We start from the raw sequence: 17,485 nt of genomic DNA, 5'->3' as shown, positions 1-17,485 counted from the left end.
TTTGCTGTTTAATAAGATAAATGTTTGCTGTTTAATAAGATAAATGTTTGCTGTTGACCCAATAAACCATATAAGGTACTATTCATCTCCAGGAGAAACAGGATGTAGTCCATATTTAGGCAAGGAATTCTGTGTACTCCTGTGATGGGTTGGAGAATTCTATGTACCTTTGTGACTTGTAAAAACTATATACTGTAACCTGCTCTTTAGCTTCTGTACAAATGTCTGTTCCCTTATGAAGAGTACCCGCTTTGCAAATCGTTTTTGGTATACCCAGAGAGAATAAACATTTCTGTTCTCTTTGTCCAAACGTCTCGTGTGAACTTTTTCATAAAATTTCAGCGCACAACAAGCAAAGGCTCTCATTGGCCTGGACTGGAGATTTGAACAATATCCACCAATTAGCTGCCTTCCCATGGAGGGGCATGGCTTATCCATGAATGATCCCCCAATTCACTTCAGCCAGAGCAGCCCCCTCTCAAGAGGGAACCGTCGGTCGCCTGGAGAGTCTGGGAAGCCCCAGATTCTGCCCCTCCCTTCTCTGGAGGTGAAATTGGAATGTTGTCCCTTAGATCTGGAATCTGGTATTAGAGATCCAGTGAATCTGGATTTTCCTCTCCAAGGGAGATGAAAGGGAAACAGGCATAAAAGATCATAAATGATTCATGTTCAAAAGGCCTAAAAAAAAATCCCACATGGGTCTTTGGAAGCTTTAGTTCTCCAACTCACTGCCTGATGAGGATAGTTAGGATTTAAAGGCCAGAGCACAGATGGGGGGGGGGCTGCAGGCAATGAGAAAGACAGCTAAAGCATGGAAAGGCCCAGGGGAGGGTCTCTGACTGTGGAATTCTGAGACTTGAAGTCCATTCATCTTCAGGTTCCTAAGGTTGGGAAACATGCTCTAATAAATTCCCCAATGGGCAGTTGGAGGGATCATCATTGAAGTGTCTTCCATCTCCATTTGTCCATTATTCTAACTACTTCCCTGTTTATGGAGGGCAAAAGAATCCTCTCCAAAAAGGGACTTTGGCAACAAAATGGATGACGCTGCGGGGTCTTTGCAAGCTTTAGCTGTCATCTCATTGCCACCATCTTCTCCTACATGCAGTGAAAAGGACAGCTAAAGCTAGCCAGTTATTTCTAACGTCTGGGGAGGGGTATTTGTGTGTATGTGTGAGAGAGAGAGAGAGAGAAAGTTTTTTTAAAACTCTGCAAAGTTCTGGCAACTAGTTTTTTCCTAAAATTGCATCAGCTCTTTTGTGTGGAGCCTTTGAGCTTTAGCATTCAAAATAAAGTTAAATACATGTTGGCTTTAACTCAGCAGGCAGCTATTTCAGATCTGTGAGATGCTCTGGCATTAACTGGCCCCTGGTATTTTGTCTTCAGGCCAACAAATCTCAGATTTATTTGTTTCTTCAGCCACAGTTGCCTTGCCATGTATTCTCTTCGGGGTCAGTTTCAAGCATGGAGCTCCCAAACCTCTCAATTCTAGATGACCGATTTAATTCCATCTCTGCCCCTGCCATTATATGCCATATAGGGATTATTTCCCTTTCATTTCTCTCCAGAGAATTCCCCAAAATTGAATTATCCATGGATCTCTCCTGAGATGGAGAATTATGATCAAAGTTTCAGCTCTGCTCTTTGGCTGAATCCTCCAGGGGAGACTTTGGGCAGAGAAATAGGGAGTTTGGGTACAGGCAGAGTCTGTGCTCTTGCATGTACATTTCTCTCCTTTCCAGGTGAAGCTGTGTTTGAATCAGGAAAGCAACTGGATCATATTCTACCTTGTGAGAATCTTTTGAATTCTTCTAATTCTTCTTTAGGAAAAGGAAGGAGATTGATTGATTCACCCATGAATTATGGACCTCCTGCTTCTGTTTCTGATGCTGCTTTTGTCCCATCCACTCTCTGGGAAGCTGAGAAGGAAATGCCCATTGAGTTTGGACCACCAGGATGGAAAACAACCACAGAGTTTTTACAGCCCAGGAGACCATCTCATTGGTATAGTCACCACTGGAAAGGAAACATTGCATACAATGTTACTTTTCAACGTGGCTCCTTCTCTTCTGTTTGTTTTCCATGATCCGTAAGTCATTCAGGGTGATGGAGTTGCACTGCTTCCGTTCTAACACTCTTCTTTTCTTGTTCCCCCCCCCCATTTATTGCTATATTGGGGGATGTGTCTAATTTCCTGAATGATTTTGATTTTCTTTCTTTTGTCTGATTTTGTGAAAGAGACTCAAATCCAAAAAGGTTAAAAAAACATGAAAGGGCTGCAGATTATTTTCTTCTCTCTGTTCAATCTTTAATGTATCACTTGAATAATGAATGTTATTTAAAGTAGTGGAATCAGTTGTAGTTGCCGTACCTCAGCCAATTTCCATATTTGTGTAACTGATCATTGTTTTTGGTTCAATGCTGGATTAAGTCTCAGTACCCTTGTGGAGGATTATATCTTAAAATAATATTTGTAATTGCTATTGATTATAATCACATTTTTTTACAATAGGGTTGTTGTTACTTTTTACTATCCCTTGCTATTAATTTTCAACATTCAACTGATCAACAAGAATTCCCAGCTCCTGCAGAACCTCACACTTGGCTACACTATCCATAACAACTATATGAGCACTTTCCGCACTTCAGATGTCCTGCTGGACATTCTCTCCACTGGAGAAGCCAATGTCCCCAACTACAGCTGTGGAAGGAAGGACAACCTTCTGGTTCTTCTTGATGCAGCTAAAAGGGATATCTCCACCCAGGCATCAACATTAGGAGGCACCTACAAAGTCCCACAGGTTTGTGTGTGTTTTTCTCCATCTGGTAAAAGTCAGTGGTGGGTGAGAAACAGATGCAATCATGTCTTCTTCATGGGATTCAAAAGCTGCTTTTCTCTATATTAGCAAAAATGTCAATGTTTTACTCCATTATGTTCATATTGAGATCAATCATAAAAGGCCTGACATGCAAGCAATACATTCCCTGCAGAAGACAATCTACCAACTATTTAACTGATCAAAAAAATATCGCTAGTTGTTGGGGCCACTCTTGGCTTCTTCACTTGGATTGAAGTTGCCAATAGTAGTATTTTATATATCTAAAATATGAAATAAAATTATAGTAATTATAGACAAAATGAATGAGCAGATATTGTGGCTAATATCTATGCTGCGATCCTCTTAGTTAAACTTGACAAAAATGCATTTCTTGCAGAAGAACCATAAAGTTTTACCTAAAGTTAAAAGCTATATAGATTTTATAAGAAATAATGCATAAGTTAATAATCATATATTGTCTCAAATTGATCTTGAAATATCTAATCAATATCAGTGAGGTAAAACAAGATCTGTTGGCTTTCTAGATGTTACTGCAGAATTTGATTCAATGAACAGAGAAATATGATGGAGAATATGGATTGCCCTCAAAGTGGAGCTCAGCCTGTTGGCCCTGATTCAAGACCTTGTTTGAGAGGGAGGTTTGGGCTTAATAGAGCCATGAAAAGAAGGATCTATGCTTACCAAGGGGGAAAGGAAAGATGCATATATGAACTCTTGTTATTCAATATTGATACGAATGACTTACTGGACCTAATGCAGGATTAAAAAACAGATCATGAATAAATAAATATTTCATTTTTTGAAAAAAATTACTAAATTAGTGTACCGGTGAAATGTAGTGCACATAGTATAAAGCATTTGGATTTCAGAATGTCTTTCCAAAGTAAACCAGAACCTACTTCTTGGTAAGCTAAAATTATGTAAGATAGACAGCATCATGCCCAGATGATGTAGGGAAATGTAAGGTTTTACACTTAGGTTAGAGAAACCAAATGTACAATTACAGATTAGATGAAACCTGCCTCAAAACCAGTAACTGTGAGAAGGATCTTGGAGTCTTACTAGACAATCACTTAAAAATGGACCCACAATGTGTGGCACCAGCCCAAAAACCCGAAAACATTTGCATTAACAGATGGATAAAATCAAGATCGTGTGAAGTATTAGTACCTCTTTAAAATGCCTTGGCAAGACCGCACTTGGAATACTGCATCCAAATTTGATGACCATATTATAAAAAAGATGTAGAGACTAAGATGTTTAAGGGTCTGGAGACTAAAACATACCTCAATAGCAGTAACTGTGAGAGCCTTAGTGGACAATAACTTAAAAATGGACCAGCAATGTGTGGCACCAGCCAAAAAAAGCCAAAAGCGTTTGCCTTGAGATGGATAAAATCAAGATCATGTGAAGGATTAGCACCACTTTCTAATGGCAAGACCGCACTTGGAATCCAATTTTTATCACCATATTATGAAAAAGATGTAGAGACTAAGATGATTAAGGGTCTGGAGACTGAAATATATGGAGAACAGTTGCAGGAATTGGGTGTGTCTAGTCTGGTGAAAAGGACTGGAGATGATTGAGAAAAATGTAAAGATGGATTATTTTGTGTAAAGAAGGGGGGGAAAGTGCAGCCATATTGTGACATCAAGTTGTCTTTTATACTCAAATGACCTTCCCTCTGTACCATTAGATAACCATGCGTGTGTGAAGCAGTATTATGAAAAAATATTGTATTTTTAGCCCACTATGTGAAAAACAGGATATAAAACTGGGGTTAGTCCCTAAGTAAGAGGAAAAACCACATTAAGAACATATGACTCCCATGACTTATGGGAGTGAGCAGTAAACTGGGAGTCATGTATGTATTGTTCATTTGGTATAAAAATGAATGCATGAAGATGTCAATTGCCTTCTTCAGGTGTGATTCTCTAGCTGAGTTGGCCTCTCCTTGATTAACCAGATAGTAAACATCTGTTCCTGTTTACCTGGCTCCTGTGTCATTATTTTTCCTTTTCTTACAGTGACATAACCGTGTGCAATATTTCAGGGGCTGCCACAAAGAATAGTTGGGATGGGTTAACCTATTTTCCAAAAACCGAAAAGCAAGAGAAGAAACAATGGATTGAAACTAATCAAGGAGAGAAATAACCTAAAACTAAGGAGACCTTTCCTGGCACTTAGAACAATTCATCAATGGAATAACTTGTCTCCAGAAGTTGTGGGTGCCCCAATGCTGGAGGTTTTTAAAAGAAACTAGACAGCTACTTGTCTGGAATAGTATATGGTCCCCTGATTGAGGACGAGGTTAGACTAGAAGACCTCCAAGGTCCCTTACAAGTCTTTTATTCTGTTTTAAGTTCTTTTATAGGTACACATGTTTAGCATGCTAAATACCTATTGGAACACACTAGTTTACACCAGAGGTCCCCAACCTTTTTTGCACCAGGGACCGGCTTTAAGCTAGACCAGTTTTCCATGGCCCGGTGGGGGGGGAGCTAGCTGTCAGCAGCGCCGTAAAAGGGGCGATCAAGAGAGGAATGGGTGAATGAATGGACGGAGGGTGGGAAGGAAGGAAGGAAAGAGGGAAGGGACAGGAACAGAAGAAGGGTGCAAAGGAAGCAAGGAAAGGTGTGAAAGGGGAGAGTAAGAGAGGAAGGAATGAAAGAAGGGAATGAGGGAGGAAAGAAGGGAGGAAGGAAAAGGAAAGCAAGAAATGGAGGGAGGAAAGGAAGGAAGGAAAGAAAGAAAGAAGGGGGGAAGGGACAGGAACAGAGGAAGGAAGCAAGGAAACTTATGAAAGGGGAGAGTAAGGGAAGAAGGTAGGAAGGAGAAAGAAAAGAAGAAATAGAGGAAGGGAAGGTAAAAGAGAGAAAGAAAAAGAGCAAGAAAGAAAGAAAGAAAGAGAAAGAAAGGCAACTTCAAAGAAAGGCTCACTGAGCATCTCTCACTCTCTCTCTCTCTTTCTATCCCTCTTTCTTTCTTTCTCTTCCTTTCTCTCTCTCCTCTTCCTTTATCTCCTCTCTCTCTCCCTCTCTCTTTCTCTCCCCCCTCTCTCCCCTTTCCCTCTCTCTTTCTCTCTCTCCCTCTCTTGCTATCTCTCCCCCCTCTCCCTCTCTCTTTCTCCCTCTCCCTCTCTTTCTCTCTCTCCCCCCTCTCTCTTTCTCTCTCTCTCCCCCTTTCTCTCTCTTCTTCTCACTTTCTCTCTCTTGTTTTCTTTCTGTCTCTTTTGCTTTCTCTCTCTCTCACTCTTTCTTGTTTTCTTTCTCACGCTCTTTCTCTCTCTTGTTCTCTCTCTTGCTATCTCTTTCTCTCCCCCCTTTCTCTCACTCTCTCTTTCTCACTTTCTCTCTATCTTGCTGTCTGTTGCTCTCACTCACTCTCGTTCTCTCTCCGTTCTTCTCAGCGGTGACGCGCGCACGCCCTGCCCGCCTCACCTTTGCGAGAGCACTTTCGTCCCGGGCTCTCAGCAAGGGGGTTTGCATGAGAGGCGGGGCTGGCGAAGGTGATATTCAATGTCGGGGGCGCACGGGCGGTTGCGCGCACTCCCTATCTCCCTGCTAGCCCACTCGGAATATTCAAAATAAGAAAAGCCTTCGCCGGCAAAGGTTTTTCTTATTTTGAATACTCCGAGTGGGCTAGCAGGGAGATAGGGAGCGCGCGCAACCGCCCGTGCGCCCCCGACATTGAAGACCTCCGCTGAGAAAAACCTTTGCGGGCATTTCCTCTCGGCGTCAAGGAGGCGCAGCGGCGGGCGGAGAGAGGGAAGGGGGGGCAGCGGCATCCCTCCTGGCCTTGGCGGGCCGCCCGACCCTCCCCACCTCCTGCAAACGCGGCGGGCGGCGGGGGGAGAGCGAGGAGCCGGTTCCGGCAGGCGCGGGGCTTGGCTGGCTGGCGGGGGGAGCACCGCTGGTGGTGCGGAAAGGCCGAGGGGGCCCTGGCGCCGCGGACCGGCTGAAAAACCCCAACGGCCCGGTCCTGGTCCACGGACCGGCGCTTGGGGACCTCTGGTTTACACTAACAAAATGATATCACACTTACACATTGGATTGTATACCCTGTGAACAAAACTTGGATTCTTTTTTTGTGCCATAGAGTTTTTTTATTTTTCTCTCCAATCACAAATACAATTTAAAATACTATCAACATCAAATTGCATTATAATAAGTCATTTTTGAGATTACAGTATAGAAATCTAATGCTACCTCCTTTACTTTTGACATCTGGACAAAAATGACTGCTCAAGTTTTTTATATGATATTAATAAGCTGTTAGCTAATACACTTTTTGAGCTGTTCCTAATTTTAATCACATCTAATTAATTAATATATAGTTTTTCAAATTTTCTCCATATCTCCTCCATGTCAATTTTCACGTATATTTCATAACCTTTTAAAATAGTAAATGCCCTTTAAAATAAAAGAAGCAGTGAGTAAACAAAGAAACAAAACTTCTAATAACAAATTGAAGGGAGGGGAAAGCAATCTCACCAAATTAAAAAACGCAATTAATAAACCAAATTAGTTATAATTCCTTTTAATAGATAATATAAAAAATAAAAATATAGAAATATAGAAATATTAGAAAAAGAATAAAGGAGAAGGAAAGATGGAAAAAGAAAGCACAATAGGAAAGAAAAGAAAGAAAAAGAAAAAAAATAAGAAAAGAGGAAGAAAAGAATATCTTTCTCCTTTTTCTTACCTACATCTGATGTAAATCCAAATAAAGCCATCGTAACCTGCAGAATTTTATGGTTCGCAGATAAACCAATAAAATCCTCCAACCCACTCTAATCCATATCACTCATCATACCCTACTCTAATTATGTCACTGCATACCCAGCGGAATCCTTGTGCCCTACTCTAACTATATCGCTGCAAACCTAGCGGAATCATCATAACCTACTCTAATTGTATCACTGTAAATCTAGTGGAATCATCATGCCCTATTCTAAAAAAAGAAAGAAAGAAAAAAAAGGAAAAAAAAGAATCACTGAACCCAGTGGAATCAACCTCTAATTATATCGCTGCATACCCAGCAGAATCATCATTCCCTACTCTAAGTATATTACTGTAAGACAATTAGAAATTTCCTGCCCCATTGTAAAAAAAACCGCTAATACCCCAGTAGCATAATCTGTTTTGATTCTATTCTGATTTAATCCACTGCAATTTCAATAGGGGGGGAAAAAACTTCTCTTTCTTTAAAATAAATTAACTTGTAGTCTTTTATAAGTTTACCTTTTCTAATTATATTCTGTTCTTCTATAATTCCATAAATTCTATACTCCATAATTATCACTATCATTATTTCCTTTTCTTTAACAAATACAAATCATCAAATATAATCCTCCTTATTTGCTATTTCCATAATTTTTATAATCCTGTTTCTATAATTCATATATCATAATTCAATTCATTAATCACCCACCTATATAAATTCCATAATCTTTGCTTACTCATAATACAATCCTCTTAGCTATAACATTCATTCTATTGTTTTTCTTTTCTCTACCCCTCGCTACCCCTCTCCTCCCAATAATTAAAACAATATCATTATAATAGTCATTAATATTAATAATCCCTAACACAAAAAACCCAAACATAACCATTTTTAATTTTAAATATTTCATTATTTCACTATTCCAAAGTTTTAGTCAGAAAAGTAAAATTATCAATCCACGAATATACTGATTAAACATCATATGTGTAACTTAATTAACTTCTTTCAATTTAATTATTTTCTCCTCCATCAAACCATTCTATCGTTTAGCCAATATTCATTCCCTTTGTCAATATAATTTCCTTATAATATAAATCAATTAAAATTGAAGTTCCTTAATTAATATCCTTACATCCTTACATCATTTTACATTATTAATTCTTATAACATCTTTCTGGGATGGTTTAATGAATGCTGCATTGAGCAGGGGGTTGGACCTGATGATCCTGGAGGTCCCTTCCAACTCTATGATTCTATAAATATATAGCATTATCATAGATTTAGTCTTTTTCTTTAAAATTACTGTTATCAGTCATATTTCCATTCTGTATTCCTTAATCCACTTTTCTCAAAATGTAGCTCCAATCTATCTCTTTTAGAAAATGTCCAATATATCCTTCAGGCTTTTCAGATGAAAATTTTGTTCTATTACCAATTATGTAACCATGTCCCAGCCAGTCAGCCAGTCAATTCCCATATGTCTTCTCTTCAGAGTTCCTTTGTTCCAAAGCAATGCTGATAATGCCCTTTCTTCATAAAAGTAAATACAGAACAATCACATTCCATCCTTCTGACCAAACTATCTGTTACCATCCTTTACGAGTGTAAATCACGAATCACCTTGCAGTAACTCCTTGGAATCAACAGTTGGCAGACTTAACCAAGCTGATAACTCTCTTCAAATAATGCAAAGGGAAATAACTTCATCAAAAAAATAGTCCAAATAGAGTCCAATTAAAGTCCAAATTCAAATTTAGTATCATTAAAGCCTTTAAATCTCAAAAGAGAAAACAAAATATTGGGCAATTTGCTGTAGTTTAAAGCTTCCGCTGTTCGCCTCAATGCCGAGGAGCCGCTACAGTCCCAAATTCCGGTATCTCTGTTTCCATTAGTGAATAAAAATTTTAAAAATCAGTTTCGAATCTTTATTCAGCACTCCAAACTCACCAGCACATCACTTACTCATTCTTCACCTTGCCTGTGCTTAAAATGGTCCTCTTCCCAGATGTTACCACTCTTCTTCAAACTCCTGCATTGCATTGTCTCCCACGGCTAGTGTTGGCACAGACATGGCAGCCTGGCCAACCTCGTGCCACCGCCAGCGTGAGACAAAGCTGGTTTGTCTGGTGGGGTATGCGGACCTCATACCAGACACCTGATGGCGTCCCCTACGTCAGTGTTTTTCAACCAGTGTGCCGTGGCACACTAGTGTGCCGTGAGACATGGTCAGGTGTGCCGCGAAGCTCAGGGAGAGAAAGAAAACAAGAGAGAGAGAAACAAAGAAAGAAAGAGAGAAAGAAAGAGAGAGAAAGAGAGAGAAAGAAAGAAAGAGACAGAGAGAGAAAGCAAGAAAGCAAGAGAGCAAGAGAGAGAGAGAAAGAAAGAGAGAGAAGGAGAAGGAGGGAAGGTGGGAGAGAGAAAGACATAGAGGGAGGTAAGGAGAAAGAGAGCAAAAAAGAGAGGAAGGAAGAAATAGAGAAAGAAAGAGGGATGGAGAGAGAGAAAAAAGAAGAAGGGAGAGAAAGAGGGAGGGAAAGAGAAATAGAGCGAAAGGGAGGAAGAGAGAGAGAAAAAAGTTGTCCAAAATTTTTTGAGCCAAACCCCCCCCCCTCCACTCAATGTGCCCCAGGGTTTTGTAAATGTAAAAAATGTGCCGTGGCTCAAAAAAGGTTGAAAATCACTGCCCTACGTCACCTCCCCTCTGGGGAGGATTGGGCCAGTTCAGAAGAACCAGAACCCCCGGACAGTGGGAATTCAGGGCTTCCCTCAAGAGTGCGAGGGAACCCCATGCTGCCTCAGCCATTGACCCTGCCCCTCTGCCTAAACTTGGATTCTTTTGCCATAATTATCTGATAATTAATCAATCAAGTTCAAACTTTATGGTCTTTGGGAAATGACATTGTAATCACAGTTGGTCAGCCAATAGAGCATGTAACACCTTTCCTTACCTGGGGTTGTTTTCTCTGAGACTGAATCTGGGACCCTCATTATCAAAGGGGCTCAGTGAGAGAAAGGGCAGGAGTGAAAGTGGTGCTTAAATGAAAACCTCATAGTTCTGCAGCTTCCTCAGCTCCAATTATCAAAGTATCAGAGGCCAAGGTTTCCCCCATGTTCTTACATCCATCTGATGTTTGGGGCTTCAGAGAGAAATCAACAGCAGAACCAACCCAATTACAGTCTCTGGGGAGTATCTTGGGGTGGGTAAAAGGACTCCAACTGCTGCCCTCACAGTTGTATTGGGAATTTACACAATTTCTGCTTTGTCTAAATTCAGAAAATATGGATATCGGCATAACATTTAATGTATGGAAACTGACAGACTCCGAAAATAGACAAAATTTCAATTAAAGAGAAATCTTGGATTATCCAACTGACAAATCGTATTAGGAACTGAGGTCTCTCTGTTTCTTGTATAATTGGAGATGAAGCAAGAAGGATTGCTCCAGAATAAATCTGGGACACAGAAACAGAAAAAGATGCATCAATCCTCAAAAAGTATAATAGGCCCTTTATTGGAATATAATACTTCAGTCAGCATTTCATTGCATTAATCTAATTGTGGTAAATTGTAGAAGTGATACAGTAATATGATTTACATTGTCTATCGTTTTTAAATTTTATTATTTTTCATTTTTATTATACAATCTTGTTAATATTTTGTCCTTAGTATTTCAAACAATGTCTAACTACAAATTGTTCTAATACATTCATGACAACCAAGTTGGATTTATTAAAATCTAATATTTTGGATTTGATCTGACCCCAAATATAACACAGCATTTTCATTGATTTTTCAGATCAATTATTTAAGTGCTTCAGAGGCTCTGAGTGATAAAAGCAAATTCCCCTTTTTCCATCAGATCAAGCCCAAAGAAGGGTTCCACTACCCAGGCATTGTCCAACTGCTCCTCCATTTCAGATGGACCCTGATTGGCCTCTTTGCTTCAGATACAGAGAAGGGAGAGAATTTCATGAAGACTTTCCTTCCTGTGCTTGTCAGGAATGGAATTTGTGTGGTTATATCACAATTCTCAGCAACAGGATATACAGCCTATCTCAGGGATGCCCTCTCTAAGTGGAGACAAGTCAATGTTTTTGTTCACTTCACGGAATATGATTCCCTTTGGGATAGAATTCTTCCTTTCCATTTAACACTTCTGCGCTTGCCGGGACTCATTGAAGGGAAAGTCTGGATCCTCACAACTTTTGCAGGACATAGAATAAAGAAGCGTAGACTTCTCAAATATGTCCATGGTATTTTGAGATTTGGTAATCTACTCAAAGGAATGCCAAAAGATGAAGCCTTTGAACTCCATTTCTTTGTGGAAGAAAAGTTTCAAGATGATTATTTTCTCTGTTCTCTTTCAAAGAAGGTCTTTTCTGTCAAAGGCCGCAGAAGATGCACCCAGAAAACCTCACTGGAAACCCAATGGACATTGAACAGAGGAAGGATGACAAATGCCTATGACTATTACAGCCTCATGAAGACTCTGGCCCAGGCCTTGAATGCTGCCTATTCCTTCAGATTGAGGAAGAGAAGGAAGGAGGGAGAAAAGAGTTTGGGGTCTCCAAGGATGCAACCGTGGCAGGTAGGGGGTCTCGATATGGATCCATTAATCTTAGATCCTTTGGAGAAGGAATCCAGAGAAGGAGGAGGGGAACCACCTCAACAGAGCTGCCCAATTTAATTAATCAGGGAATAATGGTTCCAAAGCGGGTTTTGGTGGTGTTTCCTAAATTTTTTACTACCACCCTGTGTGCGTGGCTTACTGTGTGTAGGTGGCCTGATGGTCATATGACTGAGTGGGAGTGGCTTTATGGTCATGTGATTCAGCAGGCGAGGCTGGGTGGTCATGTGATTGGGTGGTTGTGGCCAATTCAATATCACTCATATCAAGGGGTGCCTCACTTGGCCCCTCCCCTTCCAGACATTCCTTGTCAAACTGAGCCTCAATGAAGCATCCTTGTTTTAGTTATTTGGGATTTTACACCGGAAGGAGAATCCAATCTGATTTGCTTCTTGCCACACTTGTGCTTATGTATCCACACACATGAAAGCTACCAAAATTGTGCAGCAACTGGTTTGGTGGATGTACTTTATTTATGGCAAGAACCAAAGCAGTGGGTGAATTCTCCTTCAGGCATTATACTGCGGTTGCACTTGAATGAGTGTTAGCCAACTTCAGCTGGTTTTGAAAAAGCTTGTGGTGACATGTCCCACAACCACCTACCCACTTTTACAGAGCTACTTTTCAAAGCAGTCCCTCCCTTACTCACCCACCAGCAGCAGCTGTGTCATCAGGAGAGCAGCTCAACCAGTGACAGAAGTGCCGCTGGAGTAGATGCTCCCGGGAAGATAAGGCCAATGGTGAGGGGTGGGGCAAGGGGCAGGGCTTAATTCTATCACTCCATGGACCAAATACTTTGCATTGGTGGGCCATATCCAGCCCACAGGCCGTAGTTTAAGGATATCTGTATTAGAATAACAGAGTTGGAAGGGACCTTAGAGGTCTTCTAGTCCAACCCCCTGCCTAGGTAAGAAACCCTACACCACTTCAGAGAAATGGTTATGCAACATCTTTAGAACTCCCAGTGTGGGACTATAGGATGCACCTGTGCATAAGACACACCAAGATTTCAAAGAGGTAAATAAGAAAAAAAAAGGTTTTGCCCTCCCTCATCCCCCAGGATCAGTTTGCACATGGAGCTGACCTGATGGAGGTAAACAATGACTGTGTTCAGTGTATAAGATGCACCAACATTTCCACCCTCTTTTTGGGGGGAGAGGAAGTGCATTTTATACTCCAAAAAATATGTATTTAGGAAGTGTAATGTTATCTGGGAATGAATTTAGGGATGAGGAGAAGAGAGGCTGCCTAGGGAAGGATCGGATCAGAGGGGAGAATCCTGCAGCTGCATAATGGGAGAGAACAAAACTCAGAAAGGATCCTGGCTAACTTTTCAGTCTGAGAAAGAATTGGTGAGAGATTTGTTCTTTCAGATTTGCAACATTTGGTTAATGTCGCATTACCATCAAGTAGAATTAGCACATCTGGAGGTGTTTTCCATCAGGATGACCAGAGAGAAGATTAGCCTGACACCTTTCTTCTTGATAAATCCCCGTGCTTTCTGGGAATCTACCTGTTGTTTCTAAAGAGTTTATGAATAATCCTTTTTTTCTCTCTATTCATTTTATTTGTCATCTTCTCTAGAATGTTCCTATAATTGATCAATTGTGTCAATTATTTTTTCTCTATATTTTGTCAGTATATGATTGACAAATTTTTCTCAAATATTTACCCTCACTTTTGAAGATAATGGCAGTATTTTTTAACCATATTTGGAGATTAGACAATTGTAGAAGAAAGACTGAATGTGGCATTAAAAAAAAATGTTTTCTCTATTTCAAATTCCTGGATGTTTCCATTCTAGTTTCATCCCTTTCTGGAGAAGAATGAATTTTGGAATATTTCACAATGTAAACTGTATTTGGACCAAAATGGAAAGATAAAAGCAGATCTGGCCATTGTCTACGAATTGGTTCTCCCCGAGGAGGATATCAAGAAAGAGACTCTGGGGTATTTTGAAAGGGAGATACTTTCTATTAAACAAGATGTTCTTTCATGGCTAAAGTTGCTCAATAAGGTGGGAGAAATTTTGCTTTCTTTTTTCTGTTTTCCAAAGCCTGAGGTCCCATTTCAAGTGGGGAAAGCCTAGAGTCTCTAGGGTGGTTGGCCTTCCATGCCAGTTGGTGTCATCTACTGGACGTTCTTCCATAGACAGGACCAAAGTGGAGTAGCTTTGCCATGTTTTATGGAAATCTATTAAGATCTTATTAGTCAGAGGTTTCTTTCTTCATCCTAGTTTTATTCTACATTAAAATAACTTAATGAAGTTTCAGAAATCATTTACAGTAAACTTTATTCTCAGTTTTAATATGAATATATATATATCATACTTAAATCTTTTTCCTGCAATTCCATCCCTTCAGTCTTTATTGAATAAAAAAGTACTTTATTGTAATGTTAAATTCCAAAAGCAAAAGGGAGGAATTGAATGAAGAATCTGCCAGTTGTTATACCTCCTGCATCTGTTTAGAAGTCAGAGATTTCATATTAATCACAGTGAAGACCAGAGGCCTATTGTCTCCATCCATTTCTACCTCTATTTTCTATGGATGGAGAGACCTAACATATTTCCTAACACATTCTCTTTTTTCTGCTCAGTCCCTGCCTGAGTCCAAATGTGTGGAAAGTTGTCATCCTGGATTTGTCAAGAGGGCTCGAGAAGGAGAGCCAGGTTGCTGCTACGACTGCGTTCCTTGTCCGGAGGGGACCTTCTCCACTCAGGAAGGTGGGTGACACTGAGGAAAATGGGAGGCTTGGTGGAACTGGATCCATCCAGAATATTTTCATGACATGTGCAAGATGAAAGGCAGATTGAAGCAAACCTGTTTTTTTATTTGTAACCTACACAATCTCTTATCTAAAAGGAAGTAAATCAAAAAGAGTTTGAAGGAGGGCTGGGAAGAGACAGGAGGAGGGGGTGGCAGACTGGTCAATCTTTACTAACAGCAGAGGAAATATCTCTTCTGCTTTTGAGTTTGGAGAAGTGCTGCTAAGTTCACCTTTCTAGGAACATCTGAGATCTTTGAAACCTGATGAATTCTTTCAGGTCCACCTTCTGAAAGACCTTGCAATTCACTGTATATTGGCCTCCCCTTGAGGATCACCGAGAAGGTCCATCATGTGGTGCTGTGAATAGTTTTGGGGGGGGAAACTCATTATACAACTATTCTGTCCATCATATTGATCCATCGATCAATGAAAATAGAGCTGGAAGGGACCTTGCAAACAGGAGGACCCATGCCAGTGATGGCGAAACTTTTTGGCACCGAGTGCCCAAACCAGAACCTGCAGATACACATGCTGGAGCATTGGAAACTCAAAGACTAGCTGCCCAGTGAGCAGATGCCTGTTTTGGCCATTTTTGGGCCATTTTCTGGCTGTTTTTGGCTGTTTTCCAGGTCAATTTTGATCCGAAAAACGGCGTGAAACTGTCTTTCTTTTGGCTGTTTTCTGGCTGTTTCTCAGTGCTCCACTGCCTGCTAAGACTGACATGTGCACTGGAAATTAGAAGATCAGCTGGCAATATCATTTCAGACAAGTGATATTTTCCAATATCTTCTTAAAAGCCTGCAATATTGAAGAACTCTCTGGAGGCCAGCTGTTCCCCTGGTTAATTGTTCTCACTGTTAGGAAGTTTTTCCTTAATTGCATATTGCTTCCAGATGTTATAGGATACTCTAGGCATTCTCCAAGTCCCTTTAACTGGCATAGGGCAGGATTCAGGATGTTTGGCTAAAAGATTATATGATTCATTATTAACCCCCAATAATGTAGCTTCCTATGAAGATTCTACACATTACACAGAAAATAATTAACATCGTATGAGTCCCCTCAACTTCATATAGCCAGCTACATTTTTAAAAATATCCTTCTTAGCTCTTTTGAATGAAATTGTTTAAAAATATGTCTTGGAAAATGTTCCTGGAATTAGGTGTTGTCCAAAACAGATATTTCTTATAATGTAAAAAATATATAAAAGGATTCTGCTCTGCTGTTTGTTGACAGTGTATTTATGGCAGTCTTGTGAATATATATTTTCCTGTACATTTGGACACGTCTGTATGTTCATTAAAAATAGTTAGCATTAAAATATATATATATAAGTACTATTGCTTTTTATTTTTTAGATACTGAAAAATGCACCAAGTGTCCAGATGTTAAATATCCCAATGAGCACAGAGTCCAATGTATCCCCAAAGTTATAACCTTCCTGTCTTATGAAGACTTTCTGGGCATCATTCTGGTCTCTTTTGCCCTACTGTTGTTCTTAATCACAGACCTTGTTTTAATCATCTTCATTAAATACCGAGAAACCCCCATTGTCAAAGCCAACAACAGCGACCTCTCTTACATCCTCCTGGTCTCCCTCCTGCTTTGCTTCTTGTCTTCTTCTCTCTTCATTGGTCAACCAAGGAAAGCCACCTGCCTTCTCCGACAGACAGTTTTCAGCATCATCTTCTCAGTTGCCGTTTCTTCTCTCTTGGCCAAAACCATTATGGTGGTGCTAGCTTTCCTGGCAACAAAACCAGGAAATCAAATGAAGAGATGGTTGGGGAAGAGCTTGGCCAACTCCATCATCCTTTCTTCTTCTGCCATCCAAATTGTCATCTGCTCCATCTGGCTGGGAATTTCTCCCCCCTTCCCTGATTCTGACCTCCGCTCCCAGCCTGGAAAGATCATCCTGCAATGCAATGAAGGGGCTGTTGTCATGTTCTACGTCACCCTCAGCTACATGGGCTTCCTGGCTGCCATCTGCTTCACGGTAGCTTTCCTGGCCAGGAATCTGCCTGGGGCCTTCAATGAAGCCAAGCTGATTACCTTCAGCATGCTGGTCTTCTGCAGTGTCTGGGTGACTTTCGTGCCCACCTACCTGAGCACCAAAGGGAAATACATGGTGGCTGTTCAGATCTTCTCCATCCTGGCCTCCAGTGCTGGTCTGCTAGGTTGCATCTTCATCCCCAAGTGCTACATTATCATTCTGAGGCCAGACCTGAACACAAAGGAGCATCTCACAACCAGAACAAATGTAAAAACATGATATATAACACCATTGTGATATTGGGAAAATTGTTAATGTGACTTTCATTAGATTTCCATTTAGATAGTATGTAGGAATCAAAGAAAACCATATCTACATGTTTCAAAGTGGGAAATTGTTGAACGATGGGGATTCTTGCAGCTCCATCCCCTTTCAATAAATTTTCCCATGCTTTCAGAGTGAAACCACCTAGTAAAAACCCACTACTTAAGTTTAAAATCAAACTCTTGATTATGAAATTCAGTACAAAGCAG

At 40.4% G+C, this 17,485-nt stretch overlaps 1 protein-coding gene across 1 annotated transcript; it reads left to right on the top strand.

Moving 5' to 3' along the window:
* Window positions 1–1,862: 1,862 nt before the first annotated feature.
* LOC139155986 (vomeronasal type-2 receptor 26-like) lies at window positions 1,863–17,295 on the top strand. Its single transcript, XM_070731368.1, has 6 exons — window positions 1,863–2,089; window positions 2,513–2,801; window positions 11,363–12,154; window positions 13,998–14,210; window positions 14,792–14,918; window positions 16,321–17,295. Exons 1-6 carry the CDS (start codon window positions 1,863–1,865, stop codon window positions 17,229–17,231), a joined length of 2,559 nt encoding a protein of 852 aa, XP_070587469.1. The 3' UTR covers window positions 17,232–17,295.
* Window positions 17,296–17,485: the final 190 nt, after the last annotated feature.

This window comes from Erythrolamprus reginae, unplaced genomic scaffold (assembly GCF_031021105.1).
Source record: "Erythrolamprus reginae isolate rEryReg1 unplaced genomic scaffold, rEryReg1.hap1 scaffold_198, whole genome shotgun sequence".
NCBI lineage: Eukaryota > Metazoa > Chordata > Lepidosauria > Squamata > Dipsadidae > Erythrolamprus > Erythrolamprus reginae.
Note: the sequence above shows the minus strand (reverse complement) of the source record. Positions and strands in the feature narration are given on the sequence as shown.